General features: G+C 44.9%; 1 protein-coding gene across 1 annotated transcript in view; it reads right to left on the minus strand.

Moving 5' to 3' along the window:
* Window positions 1-3,857: 3,857 nt before the first annotated feature.
* The window catches only part of LOC125453317 (CD99 antigen-like protein 2), a 53,741-nt gene continuing 29,631 nt past the window's right edge, over window positions 3,858-27,967 (minus strand). The window contains exons 6-10 of the mRNA XM_048532722.2: window positions 23,535-23,591; window positions 22,571-22,648; window positions 19,704-19,805; window positions 13,593-13,647; window positions 3,858-5,961 (exon numbers count right to left, since the gene is read on the minus strand). Of these exons, the coding sequence (XP_048388679.2) occupies window positions 13,607-13,647; window positions 19,704-19,805; window positions 22,571-22,648; window positions 23,535-23,591 (278 nt within the window). The 3' untranslated portion in view covers window positions 3,858-5,961; window positions 13,593-13,606. The remainder of the gene's footprint in view (window positions 5,962-13,592; window positions 13,648-19,703; window positions 19,806-22,570; window positions 22,649-23,534; window positions 23,592-27,967) is intronic.

Here is a 27,967-nt window from a genome sequence, read left to right on the forward strand (position 1 = left end):
AACACTGATTCCATTCTACATCAGGGTCCACTGTAATTCCTTTAACGATTTAACAGTGTGGAACATGGCAAAATGGATTTATTCATGCTCAGAGCTGGAGACACCATTCTCAAATTTGGCAATCTAAGGAAATAATTAGCAACACAGACTGAGCAATACAAACAAAAGTGAAAGACTAATGCCAAGAGTGCGAGAAGTTGAATCAGTAGGGAGCGATTATGTGCTGTCAAACATATGTTCTTTTAAAGCAGGGTACCTGGTCATTTACCATAACGAGCCTTTGGCATTGAGCTCCCTGACCATATTACAAGGATTGCAGACACTATATATACACAATTCCTCTTCATCAGCCTTGCAGTTCTCTGGCTTAAGACAGGTGCAAACCACAGCAGTGCAATCTCATTGTGGCTCAAGCAAGGAAGTAGGTCCTGACTCCACCCCAGTTGGAACAGGGATCAATCTGCATTCTGCTGGCACCTATTGGGTTCACATTGACCATCCAGCCCTTCCAGGTGAGTGCAGCAGCACACTTTGATGAGTCCGCTGTAGCCTGGAGCTTCAGACAGTGAATGGTAGAGGCTCCAATGACCAGGAATCTCTCCCACTCATGCCTCCTGCCATTGGAGCATGTTGCCATTGGACGGATTTAGGGAGTTGACACTCCACCTGTTCGGCTGCATTATGGAATCACCTTCTGCAGCCATTAAGTCCTGAGGGGGGAGTGGCACTTGAACGCTGAGCTTTTGGGTCAGAGGCACTCACTATACCATAAGACATCCAAAATTGCTGCAATCCCTTCTGTAATACATTTTAAATATACTTCAATTCCCAGAATTTTACAAAAAGCACCAGCAATATGCATATATTTCTTCAGGAATATTAAATATTTGAGCACGAGATTGATCTAATCAGAGAGACAGGAAGACAGTGCTTTTTGAGATATAGTACAAACAATCCCTGCTTTTTCTCAAGATTGCTATACAGAGATGCTGTTGGAAAGTAAGCTAGACTGGATTATCTGTTCAGTGTAATTGCGGACTAGGCTATGGTCACCTAAATAGAATGGCATACATCCCATTAAAACTCAGAGGAAGAATGGTGACATGTCGTTCTCGCTGAGAATACATCTTCCCATTTGGCTGCACCCATTCTTCCTGCCAATTGTCTAATTACTATTGTGAGATCTGAACTCCCGACTTTGTGTTGTTAGTTCCAGCCTCATGCATTACTAGTCCAGTAACAAAACAATTATATCATTATTAGGCTTCTGCACCCATGCATGCCCTCCCACCTCTGTCAGTTTATTTCTTCTTCAGTGTTTATTTGGCATCCCCTAGGTGAATACAAAATAAGATCTTTGATTTTATTTTCTTTTATTCACTCACAGAATGAGGGTGTCACTGGCTAGGCCAGCATTTATTGCCCCTCCCTCATTGCCCAGAGAGCAGTTAGAGTCAACCACATTTCCATTAGAGAGCCATGTGGATGGTTTCTCCCTCTGACAATCAGCAACGGGTTCATGGTCATTGTTGGACTCTTAATTATAGATTTTTATTGAATTCAAATTCCACCATCTGCCATGGCAGGATTTGAAGTCAGCTCCCCAGAATGTTACGCTGGTCTATGGATGGACAGTTCAGCAATAATACAACAAGGCAGTCACATCCCTGGCAAATTACATGTTCTGACTAATATCTGGGTGAAGAAATTTCTGTTGAACTCCTCATCAATTTACTGGTCACTATCCTACATTGAAATGCTAAACAAGTGGAAACATCTCTATGGTGCTTGTCCCATCAAAACATTTCATTATTTTAAAAGGTTTCACTGCTCAATGTTTTCTTCCCTAGGAAAAAAAGACACAAATGGTTCAATTTTACTGCAATAAATTGAAGATCTCGGATTTGCTATCAGCCTTGTAAAATAATTCTGCATCGCCCCTACTTCCACTATTATTTTTTGTATATGTAAAGACAAGTATTGATTGTGTCACTTTTAAAAGTGGTCTAAGCTAGGTGGAAAATTAGGGGCAGTACTATGATTCTGCAGTTAGCACCGCTGCCTCACAATGCCAGGGACTCAGGTTCAATTCCAACCTTTGGTGACACGTTCATCCTGCGTCAGGATGGGTTCCCTCCAGGTGTTCCGGTTTCCTCCCAATCCAAAGATGTGTGAGTTAGGTGGATTGGCCATGCTAAATTGCCCATAGGGACCAGGGATGTACAGGCTAGATGGGTTGCCAGGGGAGATGTGAGGTTATAGGGTAAGGGCAGAGGCTGGGTGGGATGCCCTTTGGAGGGTTGGTATGGACTCAATGAGCAAATGGCCTGCTCCCACACACTGTATGGATTCTATGACAATCCAATAAAATTTCAAACTGATCCTCGCGTTGGAGAGACTTTCTTCTAAAGAGGCTGAGCTGTACTTAATGGAGTAAGGTTCTTTGGAGCCTTGACAAAGGGGTGCAGAGATTTTTTCCCTACAATTCAGAACAGTTACACGTTCACCTTTAGACCAGATTCTTTGAATTCCAGAATTCTACAGATTTTCACTGACAAGGTGGAATCAAACCAGTTTCATCAGAACATTAGAGATAACAGGTCAAGGAGGTGGGATGAGGTTAGTAGGTAGGAGATGGGGGTGCGGCTTGGGGTGGGAGGAAGGGATGGGTGAGAGGAAGAACAGGTTAGGGAAGCAGAGACAGGTTGGACTGGTTTTGGGATGCAGTGGGGGGAGGGGACGAACTGGGCTGGTTTAGGGATGCGGTGGGGGGAGGGGAGATTTTGAAGCTGGTGAAGTCCACATTGATACCATTAGGCTGCAGTGTTCCCACCTCCTTGACCTGTCCGTCTTCCCTGGACTGACCTATCCCCTCCCCACCTCCCCACCTATACTCTCTCCACCGATCTTCTTTTCTCTCCATCTTCGGTCCGCCTCCCCCTCTCTCCCTATTTATTCCAGAACCCTCACCCCATCCCCCTCTCTGATGAAGGGTCTAGGCCCGAAACGTCAGCTTTTGTGCTCCTGAGGTGCTGCTGGGCCTGCTGTGTTCATCCAGCCTCACATTTTATTATCATCAGAGCATTAGTCTTGACTCAGGATCAACAGCCCAGTGACATTACCGCTATGCCAACACAATGTGTGGGCATTATTGTTATTAGATAAGGTCATAAAATTATAGACTCATACAGCCTAGAAGGCTTCCATTCAGCCCACTGAGTGTGCAACCAAGACATCCCACAGTCCTGATTTTACACCATGTCCCTCCATTATTCCCTCCTATGTATTGATCATTACATTCCCTACAGCGTGGAAACAGGCCCTTCAGCCCAACAAGTCCACACCGCCCCTTGAAGCATCCCACCCAGACCCATCCCCCTATAACCCACACACCCTTGAACACTATGGGCAATTTAGCATGGCCGATCTACCTAGCTTGCACATCTTTGGACTGTGGGAGGAAACCGGAGAACCTGGAGGAATCCCATGCAGACATGCGGAGAATGTGCAAACTCCGCACAGACAGTTGCCCAAGGCTGGAATCGAACCCGAGTCCCTGGCACTGTGAGGCTGCAGTGCTAACCACTGAGCCACCATGCCACGTTTGAATAGTAATGGATCCTTATCCACCACTTGGTCATTCCAAATTAACACCTGTTGCATGAAAAGTGTCCCCTCATGTCAGTTCAGCATACCTTCTGCAGTCATTTAATCTGTGCCGTTTGGGTGTTTAATCCTTCAAAAACTGAAAACAATTTCTTTTTGGTTACTGCACAGAACAATGTAATAACCACTACCTGTTGCATATTCTTACAAACAAAAATGACACAATAAAAGGATTAAAATTCAAACCCACTTTATTCAAATCCACTTTATTTTACATATTACAAGCCGTTCATGGTCAGTCTTAATGAAGACAACAAATTCCACATTGACTTGCATTCAGTTAATGCTAAAGTAATTCCCAATTACAAACAATCCCATAAATAGGTATCAATACATTATTGACTTGAAAAGTAACTATCACTGCAGCTATAAGCTGTGAAATAGGAAATTGTTTACGAAATATTTCACTCTGCCCAAGGCTGCCGGCACTTATGGCAAGTTTAACTGAGCAAATATAGTGAAGTCAGACAGTTCCTATCTCAAAGCACTTGGAATTTGATTTCTCAAGTCAATGATACGAAGCCATTTGGAGGGTTTATAAAATGATGGATAGATCTTATCACTGTACTCCATCTCCTCTGGCACAATCAAGTCATTTAATAAAGATCCCTCTCCACCTGCCCATCCACTCCACATAAAGCTCCAGAATACTTCCCTCCATAATCTCTCTTTCCCTCATTAGTTTGCAACCTCTAAAATGAGCTGGAAGAGAAAATAAGCAGTTAATCTTAAAAAAGGACCGCATACAGTAAATGCCAAGGTTCCTTAAGTTATGCAGCTGCAAATCTTATAAAGCCTAACACTGAGTGACATTTATGAATATTCACCCATCAAAAAAAAAGACAAAACACATGGTCCTCCATAAAACAAAAGTCTTCCTGCAATTGTAAAAGCATTTAAGACAACCATACGATATTGTTCAGTCTGCTATTTTGAAAGAAGTAGTGATGTTCTGTTCTGAATCCCAATTTCTTCTATACAAGTTTTGGTGACTGCATCCTGAATTGTCTAAGTTCATTTCCTAGGAATTTCTTAAACTCCCATCTCCTTACAAAAGAACTCATTGAAACTCTTTCACAAGCTTTTAGTTGCCTGTCTGAATATCTCACGTGTCTTAAGTCACTTCCACCTGACAATGCTTCTTTGTTGAACCTCCCATGTTACAAGTGCAATTTCAAGCCAAGTCGAAATGCGCCTTCACTCTTAAAGAGGCAAAATGAAACGATTGACTTAACGTCTTACATGCTGGTTAGTGAGCAGTAACTCCTAAGGAGGTTTCTGGATTGTTTCCAGAGATGAGGGGTTTCTCTTATGAAGAGAAATTGAACAGTTTAAGCCTATACTCTCTACAGTTTTTGTCCTCTAGTAGAATGAGAGATCTAATTGAGATACATTAGATGCTGAAAAAGACTGAGCAAGTAGACATAAGGGAGTGAGTCCCTGTGTGAGGCAATCTAGAATGACAGGGTATAGTTTTAGGTTAAGGGGTAACAGATTTCAAACAGAGATGAAAAGGAATTACTTCTCTCAGAGGACAGTGCATCTGTGATGAATGCTGGGATATTGGGTAAATTTAAGGAGGAGAAAGACAGAGTTTTAATTAGTAACAGGTTGAAGGGTTATGGAGATTGGGCAGTAAAGTGGAATTGAAGTCAAAATGGAATCGACCATGATTGTAGGGGCTAAATTGCCCATTCTTGCCTCCTAGTTCTTATCTTCTAAGGTTTAGTTCCTTGACATTGTAGCTACGGCAATGAGCAACCTCAACCTAAAACCAGGATCTAAAGCTTTTGAACCCATCAGTCTGCACTCAACTCATTTCAATAACTTTCATCATTATCTATTTCACAAAGTGTACCACTCACTGACGTAACTTTTATAAAATTGTGTTATTAAATACCAGTATTTCAAAATGAACATCCCTTAAAATTTCCAAGTGTTTGTGAATACAATAACTGGAAGACAATGATAATGTTCTGAACTGATGTTTGGTAGCCTGAGCAGCTAACCATTCTATAAATTGTTTTATGGATAATATCATTTGGAAATGAAAACTTTTGAAACAAAAAAAATCCACATCATCAAGCCAGGCCTGCTAACACATTCCAATCCATCGAAATAGCAAGGTTTTAAACAATGTTAAAATCAAGTCAGAACTTGAAAGTGTCCAAGCAAAGGAGCCTGAAATAATATCCGATATGTCTGAAGTTGGACAGCAACCATCAGCTTCCTATATCTTTACGATGACCATTTCAACTTCCCTCCAAAAGGTGGCTTGGCAGAAGACAGGTTAAGCTGGAGTGATGGGGGGAGGACATAAAAGAACATAGAAAAATAAGACATCAATTCTTAGCAGCATTATAGATATCTAATTATAGCACGGAACATAGGCATTACTGCCAGGGTCAGGATTTGTGGACCACCCCTAATTGATCTTGAACTGAATAACTCGCTAGGCTATTTCGGAGGGCTGTTTAGAGACAACCGCATTGCTGTGAGTCTAAAAGTCACAGGTAGACAAAACCAAGTAAGGATGGCAGATTTCCCTTGTTAAAGGACATGATGAACTCAACGGCTTTTTGCATCTATCAACAGACCTGCTGAGCTTCCTCAGCAACTTTGTTTTTGTTCCTAACTTACAACATCTGCAGTTCTTTTGGTTTTTATTAAGAATCATAAATAGTTGTCTCAACAAGAATAACTGTTTGAAGGCAAACTGGAGCTGAAGGGTTCTTTACTGAGAGGCCCAATGGGACCTTGATCAGATGGGCTAATGAGCCGAGGAGAGGTATATGGTGTTTAACTTCGATAAATGTAAGGTGTTGCCATTTTGGTAAGGCAAATCAGGGCAGGATCTTTACAGTTAATGATAGGGCCTTGGGGAGTGTTCCTGAACGAAGAGACCTGGAGGTGCGGATGCATTGCTCTTTGGAAGTGAAGTCGCAGGTGGACAGGGTGGTGAAGAAGGCAGACGACACGTTTGCGTTCATTGGTCAGAAGATTGAGTAAAGAAGTTGGGATGCCATGTTGTGGCTGTACAGGACATTAGTGGAGTCACTTTTCCAGTACTGCATACAATTCCAGTTGCCCTTCTATGGAAAAAATGTTGCTAACTTGAAAGGGTAAGAAAAAGATTTACAAGGATGTTGCTGAGACTGGAGGGTTGGAGTTGTAGGGAAAGGCTGGATAGGCTGGGACTTTTTTCCTTGGAGTGTCAGAAGCTGAAGAGCGACCTTATAGAGGTTTATAAAATCATGAGGGGCTTGGATAGGGTGAATAGACAAGGTATTTTACCTGGGGAGGCAGAAGGGTGGGGGGAGTCCTAAATTACAGGGCATAGGTTTACGGTAAGAAGGAAAGATTTTAAAAAGGACCTAAGGGGTAGCTTTTTCACGCAGAGGGTGGTGTGTGTATAGATGAAGCTGCCACAGGAAGTGGTGGAGGCTGATACAATTACAACATTTAAAAAGCATCTGAATAGGTATATGAATAGGAAGGATTTAGAAGGATATGGGCCAAATGCTGCCAAATGGGATTATCTTAATTTAGGATATCTGGTCAGCATGGATGAGTTGGATTGAGGGGTCTTTTTCTGTGTTGTATGACCCTATGACTCTCTAAGAATTTCTGGCTGACAACAAGAGGGAACAGGTCTGAGGACTGGTGACCAGTTACTGATAACAAGGACTTTTTGCTTTCCATCAGCCATGTAATTTGTTTGCAGGAAGCAGTTTGGGAATGGGAACAAAAAACAGAGAAGGAATTTGATCTTAACCAGCTTAGGAGTGGTCTTTCTGTTCACCGCAGTTGTAACTCACTTTTAACTGGACTTCACCAGCTTCAAAATCTCCCCTTCGCCCACTGCATCCCAAAACCAGCCCAGTTCATCCCCTCCCCCCACTGCACCACACAACCAGCCCAGCTCTTCTCCTCCCCCCACTGCATCCCAAAACCAGTCCAACCTGTCTCTGCCTCCCTAACCTGTTCTTCCTCTCACCCATCCCTTCCTCCCACCCCAAGCCGCACCTCCATTTCCTACCTACTAACCGCATCCCACCTCCTTGACCTGTCCGTCTTCCCTGGACTGACCTATCCCCTCCCTACCTCCCCACCTATACTCTACTCTCCACCTATCTTCTTTTCTCTCCATCTTCGGTCCACCTCCCCCTCTCTCCCTATTTATTCCAGGACCCTCACCCCATCCCCCTTTCTGATGAAGGGTCTAGGCCCAAAACGTCAGCTTTTGTGCTCCTGAGATGCTGCTTGGCCTGCTGTGTTCATCCAGCTTCACACTTTATTATCTTGGATTCTCCAGCACGTGCAGTTCCCATTATCACTTTAACTAGAAGCGAAGCAGTTTATCTTCACTTCAGCAGTGGGTGTAAGCTCTAACTTTTAATGGGTATGCCAGTGATACTTCACAAGTGAACCAGCCACTCTGTGCCTTCGCAAATACAGTAGGAGCAATTGGGAAAGCGAAGGCAGAAAGAAAGTTACAGATTAGTAAGACCGGCTCAGCAGAACTTGGGAGCAAATATTTTTCTTATTGCTATGTGTAAGGGGAGAGTTTTTAAAAGGAATTGTGTTTTAATGAGGAGTGTTACATGTAAATGGTTTAGAATGGTTTACCAGTAGCCAGAGTCTAATTACTTATAATAAATAATAATTCCTGTGATAGTACAGAAAAGTGGTCCACGCTTTTTAAAATCAACCTTGATCTGAAAATTAAGTTAATATGAGGAATAGTATGTGCTTATTTAAAAATCTATCACAGCCCTGGCAACAGTGGGGGTCAATTTCCAGTGCACTAACCTCAGGGAGTCATCATATGAAAACCTCAGAGGTCCTGGAGTCTAGGACCAATGATAGTTCAGTCAGTATTTACAGTCGCAGTTAATATTTCCTGCTGCTCCTGAAAATGCAATACCTGTTGCCCATTCCCTAAAGTGGTTGGCTATTGTCAGAGTCAGTGCAGCATTTCTTCACTATTAGAAGTGCTGTCTTTTCATTGTAAAAGATCCCATTTTCAAGTCAAACAAAGGAACTTCCCCGGTACTCTGGCTAACATTGTTCCCTTAACCAAAACAACTGAGAGAGTTTAATCATAACAATACAGGAACAGAAATAAGCCTTTTGCCTCATCCACTCTGCTCTGCTACTCGATTACAGCTGATATGTTTCTCAGCTGGATTGTTTGTGGGAGCTTGCTGTGTGGAAACTGGCTGTTAGATGTCCTACATTCCAATAATGACAATTCGTGAAATAAAAGCAGAACACTGTGCTGCCCAGGAAATGTGAAATAAAAACAGGAATTGCTGGAGAAACTCAGCAGCATCTGTGGAGACAGGAACAGAGCTAACGTTTCGAGTCTGGCATGAACCTTCTGTGAGGCTATTCCCTAGGACAGTAGCTCACCAATAGGGAGTGTCTATAGTCGCTGGCTGTTCAGCACCTACACAGGTCTCTCACTACTGGGAAAACCATCGCCTCTGAGCAACCTAAAAGTCCATCTGGACATGTGCAAGGTCAGACAGTCTAATGCTCTTGGGTCACAGGTTCAAATCCCGCTACAGGATTTTAAATTCTTTGAAATAATACCTGCGATATAAATTTAGTGGTGAGCAAGTAACTCTCATCAATTGTTACAAAAACCCAGCTAATGTCCTTTTAGGAGAGGAAATCGGCCGCTCCTGCCTGGCCTGGCGTACATCTGACTCCAGACTCACAGCAAGGTGATTGCCTCTTTGTCACCCTGTGAAATGGCCTAGCAAGCCACTTTATTACAAGGACAGAGGGTTGGGCAACAAACGCTGGCCCTTCCAGTGATGCCCACATCCCTCATTAAAAAGAATGGTCAAAAAATCAAGCCATTTTTTAAAAGAAGTGGTTGCCACTAGATGGCAGGCTCAGTTTCTCAGATGTTACTTGCTGTAGTTTCTATTGGCTGTGGCTCAGTCAGAGGCATGCTCACCACCACACCTCCCCACCACCCTGTACCCGCTGAATCACAACTGAACACTCAAGTTCCACTCCAGAGCCTGAAGCAGAGAAATCACAGCTGAGGCAGCACTGAAATACCGAGGGAGCTCAGCACTGCCAGAGGTGCCTGCCTTTCAAGAACAAACATTTAAAAAAACCCTACCAGCTCCATTAGCTGGGCAAATCTATTGCAACATTTTAGAAAAGAGCAGGGTGAGTTTTCCACCAAAATTCATCCCTCAAAACAACCATCCTAGTAAATCTGGCATTATCACGTTGCTGGTTGTGGGAGCTTGCTGTGCTGATATTGGCTGCCTTGTTTTCTGCACTGCCGCAGTGATTACACCTCAATCGTGCTTCGTGGGCTGTACAGCTCGACAGGCACACCACGAGAGCCGCTACATAAATGCAAGACTTGCAATCTTCTTGTTTTTAGGACTGGCTGTGACCACAAGTGGGTTGAGGGACACAGCAGGCCAGGCAGCCTCAGAGGAGCAGGGGATTTGACATTTCAGGTTGGGACAAGAGAGACCTGATGAAGGGTCCCAACCTGAAACGTCAACTCCCAGGCTCCTCGGCCTGGCCTGCTGTGTCCCTCCAGCTCCATACCATATTGACTCTGACTCCAGTTCTTGCTATCTCTAAATGATGGCTTGAGTGCTTGTCTCACAATGTGCATGGATTTTATGGACTTCATGTCTTAGCCCCATCACTGGTTGCTCCAGGTCTCGCTACACGCTCATTTACTCATCAAAACACAGTGTTGTCTGTTAATGTCAATATGCAGCCAGGCATTGTTACATTTCTTTTAAATGTCTGTGCTGCAGCTTTGCTGCTTAGCACAGTTCTCCTGACAGCTTGTAATGTTTACTGTACATACAATCTTTCCAACATTCCATTAATGTTGACCATGAAACGTCTACAGATATTCCAAAGATTGTGGGAGGTTCTAATGCAGCCTTTTTCTTTCTACTGCCAAAACAAAACCTTCAGGTTGTGTAGGAAAGGTTTTTGATATTTAAACTGGTTCATTTATTTCCTCAGTGTGATTGGAATGCCAGAATCTGCAATCCTGCAGTGTCTCTACCCCAAGTCAGGTCTACAATGTTGTGGTGCCATCCCAAACACATTCTCCAACTACTGCCCTGCTGTAGCATCATCTCTCAGGTCATTAGATTAGAGATTAGAGTCCCTACAGTGTGGAAACAGGCCCTTCGGCCCAACAAGTCCACACTGACCCTCATAGCATCCCACCCAGATCCATTCCCCTGTGACCCACCTAATCTACACATCCCTGGACACTATAGGCAATTTAGCATGGCCAATCCACATAGCCTGCACATCTTTGGACTGTGGGAGGAAACCAGAGCACCCGGAGGAAACCCACACAGACACAGGGAGAATGTGCAAACTCCACACAGACAGTCGCCCGAGGCTGGAATTGAACCCGGGTCCCTGGCGCTGTGAGACTGCAGTGTTAACCACTGAGCCATCGTGCCACCCCAAAAAGCATTGCTTTTTCAGTCTCCCATCATTGCTGAATCCCACAACAGCAACAGAAACTGAACTGGGTCAGCCGTCATATCAACCTTGGGTACAAGAGCAGGACAAGAGGCGAGGAATCTATCAGTGAGTAATCCACAAGCAGACTCTCCCAAGCCTGTCCAACATCTATGAGGCACAAGTCAGGAGTGTGAGGGAATAAATCTCCATTTGTCTGGATGGGTACAGCTCCAGCAACACTCTGGAAACTCAACATCTTTGATTGGCGCCCCATCCATCACCTTCAAAATGCCATCCCTCTGACATGCGTACCATCTACAAATTGTACTGCAGTAACTCTCCGAGGCTCCTTTGACCCTAGCTTTCAAACCTTGTGAGCAAAACCATATATATAAGGACAAGATGCATGGGCACACCGCTCCTGCACGTTCACACTCACTGTCCTGATTTGGGAGCATATCATCATTCCTTGCTGGGTCAAAATCCTGGAATGCCCTCCCTAACAGCATTGTGGGTGTTGTGGCTAGTTGGCTCGCAGAGCTGGTTCATTGTTCTGCAGACGTTTCATTACCCTGCTGGGTAACACCCTTAGTGCAGCCTCTGATGAAGCGCTGTTGTGTTTTTCTGGAGTCCATTGAGCTGGATTACCCTACTTCCAGTTTTTCTTGGCAGTAGAGTGTATACAGGATCGCGCTCTATGTGTTTGTTGATGGCTTTCTTCGTGGAGAACCTTTTGTGAGTCTACCTATCCTATACAAACTACGGTGATTCCCAAAGGAAGTTCACACCCACCATGCTAATGATGACCTCTCAAGGCTACTTAAAGGGCAAAAAGTGAAAATAAAATTTTCCAGGACTGCAACCAAACTGAATGTTGCTGGTCTAAGTGAGCATTGACATCTTCAGAATTGGGTTAAAGAAAAAGGACTCGTGGAAAGCAGGTAAGGGACTGGTAAAATTAATCGCCAGTTAAGGTTGTGAATTTCTGGAAGATGTTGGCATCACATTGAAGAATGACGTGCACTTACCCACCCCCAATCCTTTCGCAGAAGGCCAACCTTTACACACACATTCTAAAGAACAGCAGGAGCAGCGAAGTACCAACACACATCTCAACAGGAAGAGTGGGATCCAGGGATTAAAAGCAGAAAATGCTCAGCAAGGCAGGCAGAACTCTCTCAATGCAGCCATCACCAACTGAGACCCCAGGCAGAATCTTACAGGGGCCCTAAGGTGTCAAAAGTAGGAGGCAACCCTGTTTCTGTGGGTGGAGGGGCCCAGCTGCATGGTATTAGCAAGGAGAGTGCACGGGTGGCACATTAAGTGGTTATCCAGCCCATGTTGAGAACGTCACAGCCTCTCCTGAAGAGTTGACGCTGTAACTGGAGGTTGTCAGTTTGTCGATCGCTGGGTGTCCTGGAACTTTTTCACCCCAGGGTTCGGGAGCAGCAGACCCAGTCACATAGACTCCCAGCGAAGGGGATCATGGACACCAGGATGTGCTGTTGCCATGTGAGCAGCTTCCTGGCTGGAATACAAAGTGGAAAACACCAGCAACATTCAGCGCCTAGGAAGAAAGAAGCAACCACCCTTTCATATCGATGAGATTTTTCCGTCCAATTTTCTACTTGGTCATTAAGTTTCACATTCCTGGATCAAAGGCTTCGCTGTAAATCTTTCTGTTTGCCTCAACCTCTGAGTCCAATAGATCACTGTGAACTCTCTTTCTGCTTCTTTACCCACTTTGTTCCTGACTCCCTTTTGCCTGACACCAGCACCAATGGGGAAGACAGTGGTATTATCACGGGCTAATTGTCCAGGAGGCCTGGGTGCATCCTCTGGGTACAAAGGTTCAAATCTCACCAGGCTAGGTTGTGAAATTTATCTTCAAAGCAATAAATTAGAAGCTAATCTCAGTGATGGTGACCATCATTGGCGGTTGTGCAAATCCGCCTGGGTCGCTGATGTTCTTAGGGAAAGGAATTGGATATCCTTACCTGATCTGGTCGACATACACTTCCTAAGCTACAATGTATTTGATACTTAAATGCCTCTGGAATGGTATAACAAGCCTCAGTTCTAGGGCAATTAGGGACAAGTAAAAAGACACAGGCCTTGTCAGTACATCCATGACAGAGGGACAGAGAAAAATAACTTCTCTCACTCCTGCCCTCCAATCTACAATTCTATTTTAATGCTGTTTTATTGTACTGCCTTAAAAGCTGCTCCACTCAACCTGACGTTTTCCATTTCTGATTGAGAGATCAGCAACCTGAAATGGCAACTTTGCTTTCCTCTCCACAAATGCTGCCTGGCCTGCTGAACATTTCCAGCATTCACTGTTTCCACATCAAAAGAGGGTATTGGGGGCAAATCAAAATTAGTCACTATGTGTTCAATCGGAACAGGTTTCCGGCACAAATGTTTGTCACTTGAATACATACCATTGAGCATCCTTTCACTGGTCTGACACATTCATGTACTGTTCGGTGAACATTTCTGTTAATAGAAACAGAATCGATTAATGACTAAAACCAATGCATTTCCTGTCTCACCTCAGTAGGCCATTCATAGAACATAACAGCACAGTACAGGACCTTCGGCCCTCGATGTTGTGCCAACCTGTCATACCGATCTGAAGCCCATCTAACCTACACTATTCCAATGTACGTCCATATGCTTGTCCAGTGATGGCTTAAATGTACTTAAAGTTGGCGAATCTACTACCGTTGCAGACAAAGCGTTCCATTCCCTTACTACTCTGAGTAAAGAAACTACCTCTGACATCTGTCCTATATCTTTCACCCCTCAATATAAAGCTATGCCCCCTCGTGCTCGCTGTCACCATCCTAGGAAAAAGGGTCTCCCTATCCACCCTATATAACCCTCTGATTATTTTATACGTCTCAATTAAGTCACCTCTCAACCTTCTTCTCTCTAACGAAAACAGCCTCAAGTCCCTCAGCCTTTCCTTGGAAGAACTTCCCTCCATACCAGGCAACATCCTAGTAAATCTCCTCTGCACCCCTTCCAAAGCTTCCACATCCTTCTTATAATGCGGTGACCAGAACTGTACGCAATACTCCAAGTGCGGCCACACCAGAGTTTTGTACAGCTTCACCATAACCTCTTGGTTCTGGAACTCGGTCCCTCTATTAATAAAAGCTAAAACACTGTATGCCTTCTTAACAGCCCTGTCAACCTGGGTGGCAACTTTCAAGGATCTGTGTACATGGACACCGAGATCTCTCTGCTCATCTACACTACTAAGAATCTTACCATTAGTCCTGTACTTTGCCTTTCGGTTACTCCTACCAAAGTGTATCACCTCACACTTGTCTGCATTAAACTCCATTTGCCACCTCTCACCCCAGCTCTGCAGCTTATCTATGTCTCTCTGCAACCTACAGCATCCTTCGTCACTATCCACAACTCCACCGACCTTAGTGTCGTCTGCAAATTTACTAACCCGTCCTTCTACGCTCTCATCCAGGTCATTTATAAAAATGACAAACGGCAGTGGACCCAACACCGACCCTTGCGGTACACCACTAGTAACTGGTCTCCAGGATGAACATTTCCCATCAACTACCACCCTCTGTCTTCTTTCAGCAAGCCAAATTCCGATCCAAACTGCTATATCTCCCACAATCCCATTTCTCCGCATTTTGTACAATAGCCTATTGTGGGGAACCTTATTGAACGCCTTGCTGAAATCCGTATACACCACATCAACCGGTTTACTCTCATCTACCTGTTTGGTCACCTTCTCAAAGATCTCAATAAGGTTTGTGAGGCACGACCTATACGTCACAAAATTGTGCTGACTATCCCTAATCAATTTATTCTTTTCTATATGATTATAAACCCTATCCCTTATAGCCTTTTCCAACACTTTACCAACAACTGAGGTAAGGCCCACTGGTCTATAATTATCAGGGTTGTCTCTACTCCCCTTCTTGAACAGGGGAACCACATTTGCTATCCTCCAGTCATATGGCACTATTCCTGTAGACAATGACGAGTTAAAGATCAACGCCAAAGGCTCGGCAATCTCCTCCCTGGCTTCCCAGAGGATCCGAGGATAAATCCCATCCGGCCCAGGGGACTTATCTACCTTCGCACTCTGTAGGATTTCTAATACCTCTTCCTTGTGAACCTCAATCCCACCTAGTCTAGTAGCCTAGTATCTCAGTATTCAACCAAATAGATTTTGCATTCTGGTAACTTTTTTCTCAGTTACCATCTCCCTGCAGTGATCATCCAGTGTCATATCATCCAGTACCTAAGGGAGTTGGTTAGCACAGTTGGCTGGTCTCTGATGCAGTGAGATGCCAGTTGTGTAGGTTCGATTCATGCACTAACTGGGATTACCACGCACCCAGAGTAGTGTGTATAGTTTTAGTCTCATTCCTTGAGAAAGGACGTACTGGCACTGCAGGGGGTGCAGAGGAGATTTACTCAGTTGATTCTGGAGATGTCAAGGCTGGCTTGAGGACACTGGGGCTATACTCTGTGAAATTTAGAAGAACAAGGGGGGAATCTTGCAGAGACACATAACATTTTGAAGGGATTCGATAAGATAGAAGCAGGGAGGTTGTTTCCACTGGCAGGTCAAACTAGGGTGAGGGGGCATAGCCTCAAAATAAGAGGGAGCAGACTTAGGACTGAATTGAGGAAGAACTTCTTCACCTAAAAGTTGCCCAGTGAAACAGTTATGGCTACCTTAGTGGGGTGCTGGAGGAACACAACAGGCCAGGCAGCACCAGAGCTGCAGGAAAGCTGACGTTTCAGGCCAGGACCCTTCTGAAGAAGGGTCCCGAAGTGAAACGTCAGTTTTCCTGCTCCTCTGATGCTGCCTGGCCTGCTGTGTTCCTCCAGTTCTACACTGTGTTATCTCAGACTCCAGCATCGGCAGTTCTTCCTATCTCCAAGGCAACCTTGGTGAATGTTTTTAAAGCAAAGATAGATAGCTTTTTGAACAGTAATGGAATTAAGGGTTATGGTGAGCGGGCGGGTAAGTGGAGCTGAGACCATGAAAGGATCAGCCATGATCTTCTTGGATGGCAGAACAGGTTCGATGGGCCAGATGGCCTACTCCTGCTCCTGTTAGTTATGTTCTTATGTAAGGATGCACCTTCTCAACCTCTCCCCTCCCCTGACCAATGGTGGCCTTCAGCTTAAAACATCACTACTTGTCGTTAATTCTTTCTCTCTCTTTAAAATGAGAGTGGTCCAGTGGGACTACAATGAGTTTGCAAAAACAAAATCAAAGTTGCTGGAAAAGCTCAGCAGGTCTGGTAGCATCTGTGGAGCAGAAAACAGTTAACGTTTCGGGTCCGGTGAACCTTCCTCAGAACTGATGGTGGCTAGGAGAACATAGAACATAGAACATAGAACAAAACAGCGCAGTACAGGTCCTTCGGCCCTCGATGTTGTGCCGACTTGTGAACTAATCTAAGCCCCTTCCCACTACGCTATCCCATCATCATCCATCTGCTTATCCAACGACTGTTTAAATGTCCCTAATGTGGCTGAGTTAACTACATTGGCAGGCAGGGCGTTCCACGCCCTTACCACTCTCCGAGTAAAGATCCTGCCTCTGACATCTGTCTTAAATCTATCACCCCTCAATTTGTAGCTATGCCCCCTCGTACAAGCTGACATCATCATCCTTGGAAAAAGACTCTCACTGTCCACCCTATCTAATCCTCTGATCATCAGTTCATATGCATAAAAACGTCACTTTATATGCAGAAAATAGGGAGATGGGTGGGTAGGGAGTAAACGATATGATAGAGCCCAAAGAGAGAGAAAGACAGGTGGACAGACAAAGGAGTTGCTAACGATCAGGCTGGGAGGGTGAATAGTTGTTAATGGGGACTACTAATGATTAACAACAGGGCGTGTGTAGTGGCAGACTATGTGATAACAAGGCCTGGTGTGTGGGGTAGGGGGCTGGGACATGGGGGAGTTTAGGCACTAAAATAATTTAACTCAATATTGAGTCTGGAGGGCCGCAGGATCCCCAAGCGGAAAATGAGATGTTGTTCCTCCAGCTTGTGCTGGGCTTCACTGGAACACTGCAGGAATCCAGAGACAGAGATGTTGGCCAGGGGCAGGGTGGTGCATTGAAGAGGCAGGCAACAGGTAGTTCAGGGTCTTTTTTGCAAGCAGAACATAGATGTTCTGCAAAGTGGTCACCAAGTCTACGCTTCATTTCCCCAATTTAGAGGAGACCACGTTGTGAGCAGCGAATGCAGTAGACTAGATTCTTGGAAGTACAGGTGAAGTGTTGCTTCACCTGGAAGGTATGTTTGGGCCCTTGAATACTGGGGAGAGAGGAGGTAAATGGGCAGGTGTTGCACCTTTGCCAGGGGAAGGTGCCATAGGGCTATGAGGTGGTGTTGGGGGTGAAGGAGGTATGGACGAGGGTGTCCCGGAGGGAACGGTCCCTGCAGAAGGCTGACAAGGGAGGGGAGGGGAATATGTGTCTGGTGGTGGCGGAAATGGCGTCTGATGATCTTCTGGATGTGGATGCTGGTGGGATGGTAGGTGAGGATAAGGGACCCCTATCGCTGTTGTGGGAGGGAAGAGAAGGGGTGAGGGCAGAACTGCGGGAAATGGGTCATACCTGATTGAGGGCCCTGTCAACAACGGAGCTGGGGAATCCTCGGTTGAGGAAGAATGTGGACATTTTGGAGGCTCCCTTGTCAAAGTTGGCCTCATCTGAACAGATGTGACAGAGACAGAGGATCTGAGAGAATGGGATGGAGTCTTTACAGGAAGAGGGGTGTGAGGATGTGGGAGTCAATGGGCTTGTAATGGATATTAGTGGCGCAATGAGTTGTATTTATTTTATAGCATGTTGTTGACATTCAATCTTTACCATATTTAAATTTCTTAATAAAATTATTAATTGCTTCACTGTCAGAAATTTGAATGAAATCAGTGATAAAAACTTTTTATTTGCAAACAATATTTATGACCCTATGACTTTTATCACCAAAAATATGCTAATCTAACACTGCACCCTTAAAGAATCAGCACAGAAAGGAGCCAATTTTCTGATGGCATCTCTTTCAAAGAACTGCCACTTTATTCCCAAATGTAGAATTGCTACATGGATTCCTCTGATGACAAGACGTACAAAAAGCAAGTAGAATGGGCCTACATTTGAAAGAATTAGAGCATCGCTGAAGCAAAGAGAGTTTTTGTTGAAGCTTTCCACTGTTCAGACACAAAAACAATTCCCAAGAGATAGGAATATAGACGGAAAACTTCTTTCCTTTTCACCTGTGTAGTGTCAAGGAACATTTCGATACATTGAAGTCTACCGTTACAAAGCCACTATGTAAGCACGGTGGCTCAGTGGTTAGCACTGCAGCCTCACAGCAGCAGGGTCCTGGGCTCGATTCCACCCTCAGGTGACTGTCTGTGTGGAGCTTGCACATTCTCCCTGTATCTGTATGGGTTTCCTCCTGTGCTCTGGTTTCCCCTCACAGTCCAAAGATGTACCAGCTGGGTGGATTGGCCATGCTAAATTGCCTATAGTGTCCAAGGATGTGTAGATTAGGTGGGTCACAGGGGAATGGATCTGGGTGGGATGCTATGAGGGTCAGTGTGGACTTGTTGGGCCAAAGGGCCTGTTTCCACCCCAAAGGAATTCTATGAAATAACTAGTAGCGATCCTGCTTCATGATGTAGTCTGTATATTTGATTTCATTTTATTTATTGTTGTCATGTGCAAAGTATAGTGAAGAGTTTTGTTGTGTGAGCAGTATGCGCAGATCATAACGTACAAGGACATGCAGATCAGAGGGTATTTAGATAGAGAAAAGCAAACAAGGTTACAGCTGCACAGTAATTTTTACAGACTTCGAATTAAAGTTTTAAAGTACAGAACTATTGTCAGAAATGTGAGAATAAGATCAGCTGTAAACAGCTCACAAAGAGTCACCCTGAGTTGGCACCATCTCGAACCAACATTCCTCAGGTTAGGGGAAGAGGTTGAGAAGGACAGTTCTTCTTAGTTTTGGCCTCGTTATTTAAGAAAGGATATAAAACGCTTTAGAAATAATTCAAAGAAGGTTCACATGACTGACAGAAGAAAGGTGACAGGATTGGTTTGTTTCCATTAGAGCTTGGAAGATCAAGACAGGATTCAATAAGGAGAGATCCTGAGAGGACTTTACAGGGTGGACACTGAAAGGCTGTTTCACTTTGTGGAGGGCGTAGAAATAGGGATCACAGTTTGAAAATAGGGTTCTTCCATCTCAGACAGATATGCAAGAAGATTTTCTCTCAGAGGGTCATGGGTCTTTGGAATGCTCTCCCCTAGACAGAAGCAGAAGTGGGACCATTGAAAATTTTAGCAGCAGTAGACAGCATCTTTACGAATGAGAGACCCAAAGGTTAATCAGGGTAGGTGTGAACGTGGTGTGATCAGATTAGCTGTGATCATACAGAATGGTGCAGAAGGCCCAAGAGGACCACTTCTGCTCCTAGTCCAGATGGCTGTATGTACCATACACGGAGCCATATAGTATTCTTACCTAGCAAACTGAAACACAACTTCTTCACTTGTTCAGATGTTCCACCTATTAAAGCCATCACAAGGTCAGTGATGACGTCAATCACTGTTGGAGGGTCCTGAGCTGAAGAGATTTAAAACAAGAGAAGCCAGTTGATACCATGGTGTTTATAAAGCTACATATTTACACTACGACGTTCACTATGTTGCATACACGTCAGAACACAATACATTTCAATTCACATTGACATCAATGAATGCAATGATAGCAGGGTGCTTTACAAAAAAATCCAAAAGTATTCAGGTCTGGTAGCGTAGGCATAGGCCATTCGACCCTTCGGTTCTGTTTTGTCATCAAATCACACCATGGCTGACATGCATTTTAATCCAATGAATGAGCATTTGCTCCATATTCTTGCCTATTGGGGCAATAGGATTTGGAGGTGTTGAACTCGATATTAAGTCCAGAAGGTTGTTTGGCGCCTTGACTGAAGATGAGACATTCTTCCTTCACAGTTTGCACTGTGATTCGCTGGAGCACTGCAACATGCCGAGGATAGACAAGTGGGCACGTGAGCAGGATGCTGTGTTAAAATGACCGGCTATGGGAAAGTCATGGTCCTGCCTGCACATGGACCGGAGGTTTCCGCAAAGCAGTCACCCAGTCTGTGTTTGGTTTCTCCAATGTAGAGTAGGCCACGTTAGGTGCAGCAAATACAGTACACAAGATTGGAGGAGGTACAGGTGAAATGCTACTTCACCTGGAAAGACTTGTTTTCGGTGTCCATCTCAGCTTTGGGGTAGCGGGTTGATCTACATTTCCTCTAACACCTGTCCAGAAAAGTTCCCCTGTCTTCACTCCAAGCGGACAAACTCACCAGAGGAATTTATCTTCCTGTACCACCCACTATTAAAACCCATTATCATTGCAAATACTGCAGTGTCATCAGCCCCAAGCATCAAAACCCAAGGAAATAAAACATTGCAAAATTCTCACAGGTCTATTAGCATCTGAAGAGAGAAAATTTAGATGAATATTTTGGAGATCATGTCTTAATCCAAAATTGAAGTGGGGGAATGGGGAAGCTATTTTAACAGATTGGAAAGTGAGCAGAAGAGGGAAAGGACAAATAGCCAAAAGGCTTCAGAAGCCAACTACTGTGATACAGAAGCAGCTATAGTATTGGGGAATGATAAAGGCTTGAGTTCTTACAGCACCTCTCATGACCACACAATCATTCAAACTGCTTTACAGCCAATGAAAGACTTTGGAAGTCCTTTACAAGCATATGAGGACAAATTCAATGGTTTCCCCACTTTCCTCACTTCATTTTTTTGTTTGTTATAAAGGTTGAGTATTCACTGATTAAGTGTGTACTTACTAGACTGCATGTGGACAATAAACACTTAGCCAGACAGAGTTTCTCGAGTTATGTACTGTGAGCAAAAGGTTAGTTTTATTGCACTAAAACTCACCCAGGTAATCGGGATTAATAATGTAAAAATAAGCCCATCACACACACACACACACACACACACACACAAACACAAACACACCAGAGAAAGGGAGGTTTACGTTGACCAACGCCTTCTTTGATAAAGTGCATGTGATCTTTACACCCAAAGGCAGCAGTCAGGGCCTTAGTCCAATGTTTCATTCAAACAAGGGCTCCTCTGACAGGACAGCGCTCCCTCAGTACTATATTAGATTTTTGGTTCTGGGTTTGAACTCAGAACCTTTTGACTCGGTGATAAAATTTCTACCAGTGGAGCTGTGGTTGACACAGTTCAGATAGACAGGGAGCTACAAACGTCGGGGAAAAGGGGATTAATGATGGTTAGGATGATACAGGAAGCAAATGAAAGCAAACATTTGTTCCAGGTTAGCCTTCTCAAAGTGAATGGCAGCGAACCAAACATTAATTCATTTTCTATCTTCAGGTACTTGTTTAAAAATAGTTCATTCAGTCAATATGAGCAGCACTGGCTAGGCCAGCATTTATCGCCCATCCCCTATTGCCTTGAGAAGGAGGTGGTGAGCTGTTTTCCTAAACTGCTGAAGGGAAAGAATTCTAGGATTTTGACCTAGCGACATTGAAGGAACGGTGATATATTTCCAAGCCAAGGGTAATGAGTGGCTCTAAGGGGAACTTTGTGGTGGTACTCTTGATTTTCAAAAAGGTAGAGGCCTTAGATTTGGATGATGTTGCTTATCTAGTCTTGGTGAGTTCAGTCTGCCACAATCGCTGATATATCGACCATGTTTATAGAATATAGCATGGAAGCAGGCCATTCAGCCCATCAAGTCCATACCAACCCTCAAAAGATATGTAACTCTAACCCACCCAGCCTGCACACTACAGGGCGGTTTAGCATGACCGATCCACCTAACCTGCACATCTTTGGACTATGGGAGGAAATGGAGGCGCCCGGAGGAAACCCACGCAGACACGGGGAGAATGTGCAAACTCCACCCAGACAGTCGCCCAAGGCCGGAATCGGACCCGGGTCCCTGGCGCTGTGAGGCTACAGTGCAAACCACTGAGCCATGTATCAGCGACATTTTATCTTCTCAAATTTCAGAGACTTTCCATTGTCAGTCTTTTTGGTTCACCGTTCACCTTGGTTTATTGAACAGCAACAGCAGCCACTAATTCTGTTGGTCTTTATTGAGAACATGACTCAGAAAACTGGCCTAATGAGTCATGGAAGAGTATGTTCATAACAAACTACCAAGCCTGGGTATGAGTCTGTGACATTGTTGTCGCTCATTAAGGGTATCACCTAAATCAGTTTAATTTCTGCCATTACTCACTACAATTTGTTTCAGCAATCTATGCTGTTTGACATCCTCATGTGAACACAAATATGACTGAAAGAAAGAAATACCTTTAGATTTGGTCTTCTCTGGTTTATAATCACTGTTTACAACATCTTGAAGATCTGAATCATCAAAACTGCTACCAGCTGTTATATTAAGAGAAAACAGATTAAATACACCTGTAAAATGTCAGGCTTTCATTCCCAAACATGCCTTGGCCACTGTATTTATATAGTTCTGGTTTCTCGTCAATGCTAACCTTGAGGATGTTGATAACAGGGATGTGTCTTCGTGATTGGCTGTGGCTAGGGCATGTAGGATTGAGGGGGCACGGAGGTGGCAAAGGAGATGAGGAAACAGGAGATGGGGGATGTGGGCTTCAGTTCATAGATCACAGAATAGATCTTAGAACGCCTATGGAAGCAGGTCATTCGGCCCATCAAGTCCACACCAACCCTCCAAGAAGGATCCCACCCAGACCCACTGCACAACCCCACCCACCGTAGCACTGAAATTCTGCATTTCCCACGGACAATCTACCTAACCTGCACATCTTTGGACAGTGGGAAGAAACCAGAGCACCCAGAGGAAACTCACGCAAACATGCGCAGAATGTGTAAACTCCACACAAACACAGACAGTCGGCCGAGGGTGGAATTCAACCCGATTCCTGGTGCTGTGAGGCAGCAGTACTAACCACGAAGCCAGCGTGCCACCAAATGAGTTGAGCAGTTAGGGAAGAGTGCTTAACAACCATTTGTACAGTGGGGCTGAAGTTTTAGACAGTTCAGACGGGCCACTTAACGCATCTGATCTGCCCTTCACCCACCTCGGGACTGCTTACCTAGATGGAGGGTACGACTTATTCACAAGTGGAGGTTTCCCAACTTGAGCTTTGTGTCACGAAGGTAGAAACCTAACCCCTGATAATCTCACACTTAGCTTCTTTCAGTTTGTCTCGTTGCGCGCAAGATACCTGCTCCGTTTTCATGTCAACACATCCTTCGAGAAAGGTAGCCCAGCAATACACACCTGCTGGCTTTATGGGATCACCATTGAGAGCATCACTCAGGTCAAAATCATCATTACCTGGAAAATAAGTGATTACAGTTATTATAATTTCCTAAATTCTTGTCTAAGTACTCAGACACTTACATACTCTGTGGGTGTAACACTATATTTTGCATTCTGTTCTACTACCCTGATGTACTTATGTAAGGTATGATTTATAACCCGAAAGAACTGCGGATGCCTTAAATCAGGAACAAAAGCAAAGTTGCTGAAAAGGTCTGGCAGCAACTGTGTAGGAGAAAACAGAGCAAACGTTTCAGGTTCAGTGGCCATTCCTCAGAAGGCATGGTTTGCCTGGATAGCATGCAAAACAACACTTTTCACTGTATCTTGGTACATGTGACAATAATAAATCAAATCAAAACAAATAGTTTTTTGGGGGCTGTTATTCTCGGATGTAATGGATTGCAATTAAATTGGGGTGCAGTCCAGCCACAATAATGGTATCCAAACTCAGAATCAGAGTTCAGAAATGATTGGGACTTTGAAAGTATCTAATCAAAACGATACGAATTGCCACTTCTAATGTTTTGTGGGGGGTGATGCGCAGGTGTTGGAGGGTCAAACTTTCTACTGTGATTTGATAGAAGGAAGCGCCTTGTTGGAACACATCACAGGACAGCTAATGGACAACCACTTTGGTGTGGTTCTGGAGCCACCTGCTGGATAAAGTAAGCAAGGACAGCAAATTTCCTCCCGTGAAAGGCAACAAGTGAGCGAACCAGATATAACAAGGTGCAGAGCTGGGTGAACACAGCAGGCCACGTGGCATCAGAGGAGCAGGAAAGCTGACTGGAACCTTGTTATCTCAGATTCTCCAGCATCAGCAGTTCCTACTATCTCTTAATAGCTTTTTGATAGCAATGGACAGCAGTGGTTCAAGAAGGCTCAGACAGTGATACCCATGAATGAATTCAGTAAACAAAAAACAGTTCCATGAGCATTTCATTCTACATTTATCAGTTCATTTAAGTTTCCACAGCTGCCATGGCAGGATTCGAACTTACATCCTCTGGGTTATTCTCTGTGTCTAACGATGCTGCCATGTGGAGCAGTTTCTGAGCCAGGGAGACCGAAGTAATCCAAGTTTGAGCTCAGATTAGCCAGCTTTGCCCTCAGTTGATGTTACTACCACTGGTGTAACTGTGCCAGGAGTAATGGCCAGCCAGAGAGGGAGTAGCATCAAAGAAGGCCATTCAGCGCTTTGTACCCATTCCTGCTCCCTGAAAAGACCTACCTAATCATTTCTGCTCCTTGTGCTATCCCACAACGCTTCAAATGTTTTCCCTTTCAGTACTTATCCATTTCGCTTTTGCAAATCACTATTAAATCTACTTCTGCTCTTCTTTCAGCCAGCACATTCCAGATCGTAATCACGTGCTGCATTTGTTCTACAAATGTCACCCTGTCTCTGTGCCCTCCAGTTACTGACTTCTGCGAAAGCCATTTGAACACCTTGATCAGTGGCCTTTTCACCTTCTCTGCTCTAAGGAGAGCAACCCAAGTTCTTCGGTCTCACCATTTAATGATGGGGTGCCATTCCTATAAGCCTCCTGTGTAAGCCCACTGTGACAATTGACAGTAGGCAATCGGTGCAGGAGTAGGCCATATGCTTGAACATCCTTTCTGAAATGTGGTGCCTAGAATTAAGCAGCGCTGGTTAAACAGCTTGCTAGTTGCAGAATCACTTCTCGGGTCGAGTTATTCCCTTCTGAATCGCAAATTCTCTTACGGACAGAGCTTGGATTTAGAAATGTAGAAAAGAGGAGGAAGTATGGGCTATTCAGCCCTTTAAGCCTGCTCTGTCATTCAATATTGTCGCTGATCATCCCACTCACTATCCTTTTTCCATATTCTTTGATCCTATTATCCCTAACAATTATAACTAACTCCCGCTTGAAAATGTTCAGCGTTTTGGCTTTATGGGCTCTGGTTAAATAAATTTCTCCTCATCTCAATCCCTGTGTCCTTAGATTTTGATCCACTGGTTCCAAACTTCCCTGGTGTGGGAAAGAAGGGTTCCATTTCATGGGGCATTGGCATCAGTTTTGGAACCGGGGGGATCTGTACCGTTGGGACGGTCTCCACCTGAACCGATCTGGAACCAGTGTTCTAGCGAAAAGGATAAATAGGGTGGTCAGTAGGACTTTAAACTAGTGAGTCGGGGGGGGAAGGGAAAGTGAAAGAGACAGGGAGTATGGAGTTAAATGGAAACATAAGCAACAGGATAGCATGTATACAGGTGGGTTTAAGCTCGAGGCAGACTAGAAATACAGCACAAAGGAAGGATAGCTTAAGACATCTTGGGATTTCCAACCTCTCTAATAATGATAAGAAAGCTAGCATTAAGACACTTTATCTAAATGCTCGTAGTATTTGCAACAAAGTAGATGAATTAACAGCACAAATCACCTTGAATGATTATGATGTGGTAGGCATCACAGAGACGTGGTTGCACGGAGCTCAGGACTGGCAGTTAAACATCCAAGGATTCACAACATATCGAAAAGACAGGGAGGTGGGCAGAGGGGGTGGGGTTGCCTTGTTAATTAAGAATGGAATTAAATCTACGGCACTAAATGGCATAGGGTCAGAAGATGTGGAGTCTGTGTGGGTGGAATTGAGGAACCACAAAGGCAAAAAAACTATAATGGAAGTTATGTACAGACCTCCTAACAGTGATCAGGACCAGGGGCGCAAGATGCACCAAGAAATAAATAGGGCATGTCAGAAAGGCAAGGTCGCTGTGATCATGGGGGACATCAATATGCAGGCGGTCTGGGTGAATAATGTTGCTGGTGGATCCAAAGAAAGAATTCATGGAATGTTTGCAGGATGGCTTTTAGGAACAGCTTCTGATGGAGTCCACAGGGAGCAGGCTATTCTGGACTTAGTGCTACATAATGGGCCTGACGTCATAAAAGACCTTAAAGTAAGGGAACACTTAGGAGGCAGCGATCATAATATGGTAGAGTCCAGTCTGCAGTTTGAAAGAGAGAAGGCAAAATCGGGTGTAATGGTGTTACAGTTAAATAAAGGTAATTACAGGGGCATGAGAGAGGAATTGACGAAAATCGACTGGAAGCAGAGCCTAGCGGGGAAGACAGTAGAACAACAATGGCAGGGGTTTCTGGGTGTAATTGAGGACACAGTACAGAGGTTCATTCCAAAGAAAAGAAAGATTATCCAGGGTGGGAGAGATAATGGGAACTGCAGATGCTGGAGATTCCAAGATAATAAAATGTGAGGCTGGATGAACACAGCAGGCCAAGCAGCATCTCAGGAGCACAAAAGCTGACGTTTCGGGCCTAGACCCTTCATCAGAGAGGGGGATGGGGGGAGGGAACTGGAATAAATAGAGAGAGAGGGGGAGGCGGACCGAAGATGGAGAGTAAAGAAGATAGGTGGAGAGGGTGTAGGTGGGGAGGTAGGGAGGGGATAGGTCAGTCCAGGGAAGACGGACAGGTCAAGGAGGTGGGATGAGGTTAGTAGGTAGCTGGGGGTGCGGCTTGGGGTGGGAGGAAGGGATGGGTGAGAGGAAGAACCGGTTAGGGAGGCAGAGACAGGTTGGACTGGTTTTGGGATGCAGTGGGTGGGGGGGGAAGAGCTGGGCTGGTTGTGTGGTGCAGTGGGGGGAGGGGATGAACTGGGCTGGTTTAGGGATGCAGTAGGGGAAGGGGAGATTTTGAAACTGGTGAAGTCCACATTGATACCATATGGCTGCAGGGTTCCCAGGCGGAATATGAGTTGCTGTTCCTGCAACCTTCGGGTGGCATCATTGTGGCAGTGCAGGAAGCCCATGATGGACATGTCATCAAGAGAATGGGAGGGGGAGTGGAAATGGTTTGCGACTGGGAGGTGCAGTTGTTTGTTGCGAACTGAGCGGAGGTGTTCTGCAAAGCGGTCCCCAAGCCTCCGCTTGGTTTCCCCAATGTAGAGGAAGCCGCACCGGGTACAGTGGATGCAGTATACCACATTGGCAGATGTGCAGGTGAACCTCTGCTTAATGTGGAATGTCATCTTGGGGCCTGGGATGGGGGTGAGGGAGGAGGTGTGGGGACAAGTGTAGCATTTCCTGCGGTTGCAGGGGAAGGTGCCGGGTGTGGTGGGGTTGGAGGGCAGTGTGGAGCGAACAAGGGAGTCACGGAGAGAGTGGTCTCTCCGGAAAGCAGACAGGGGAGGGGATGGAAAAATGTCTTGGGTGGTGGGGTCGGATTGTAAATGGCGGAAGTGTCGGAGGATAATGCGTTGTATCCGGAGGTTGGTAGGGTCGTTCTCACACACCACCCTACCAACCTCCGGATACAACGCATTATCCTCCGACACTTCCGCCATTTACAATCCGACCCCACCACCCAAGACATTTTTCCATCCCCTCCCCTGTCTGCTTTCCG

Source organism: Stegostoma tigrinum, chromosome 6, assembly GCF_030684315.1.
Source record: "Stegostoma tigrinum isolate sSteTig4 chromosome 6, sSteTig4.hap1, whole genome shotgun sequence".
Lineage (NCBI taxonomy): Eukaryota > Metazoa > Chordata > Chondrichthyes > Orectolobiformes > Stegostomatidae > Stegostoma > Stegostoma tigrinum.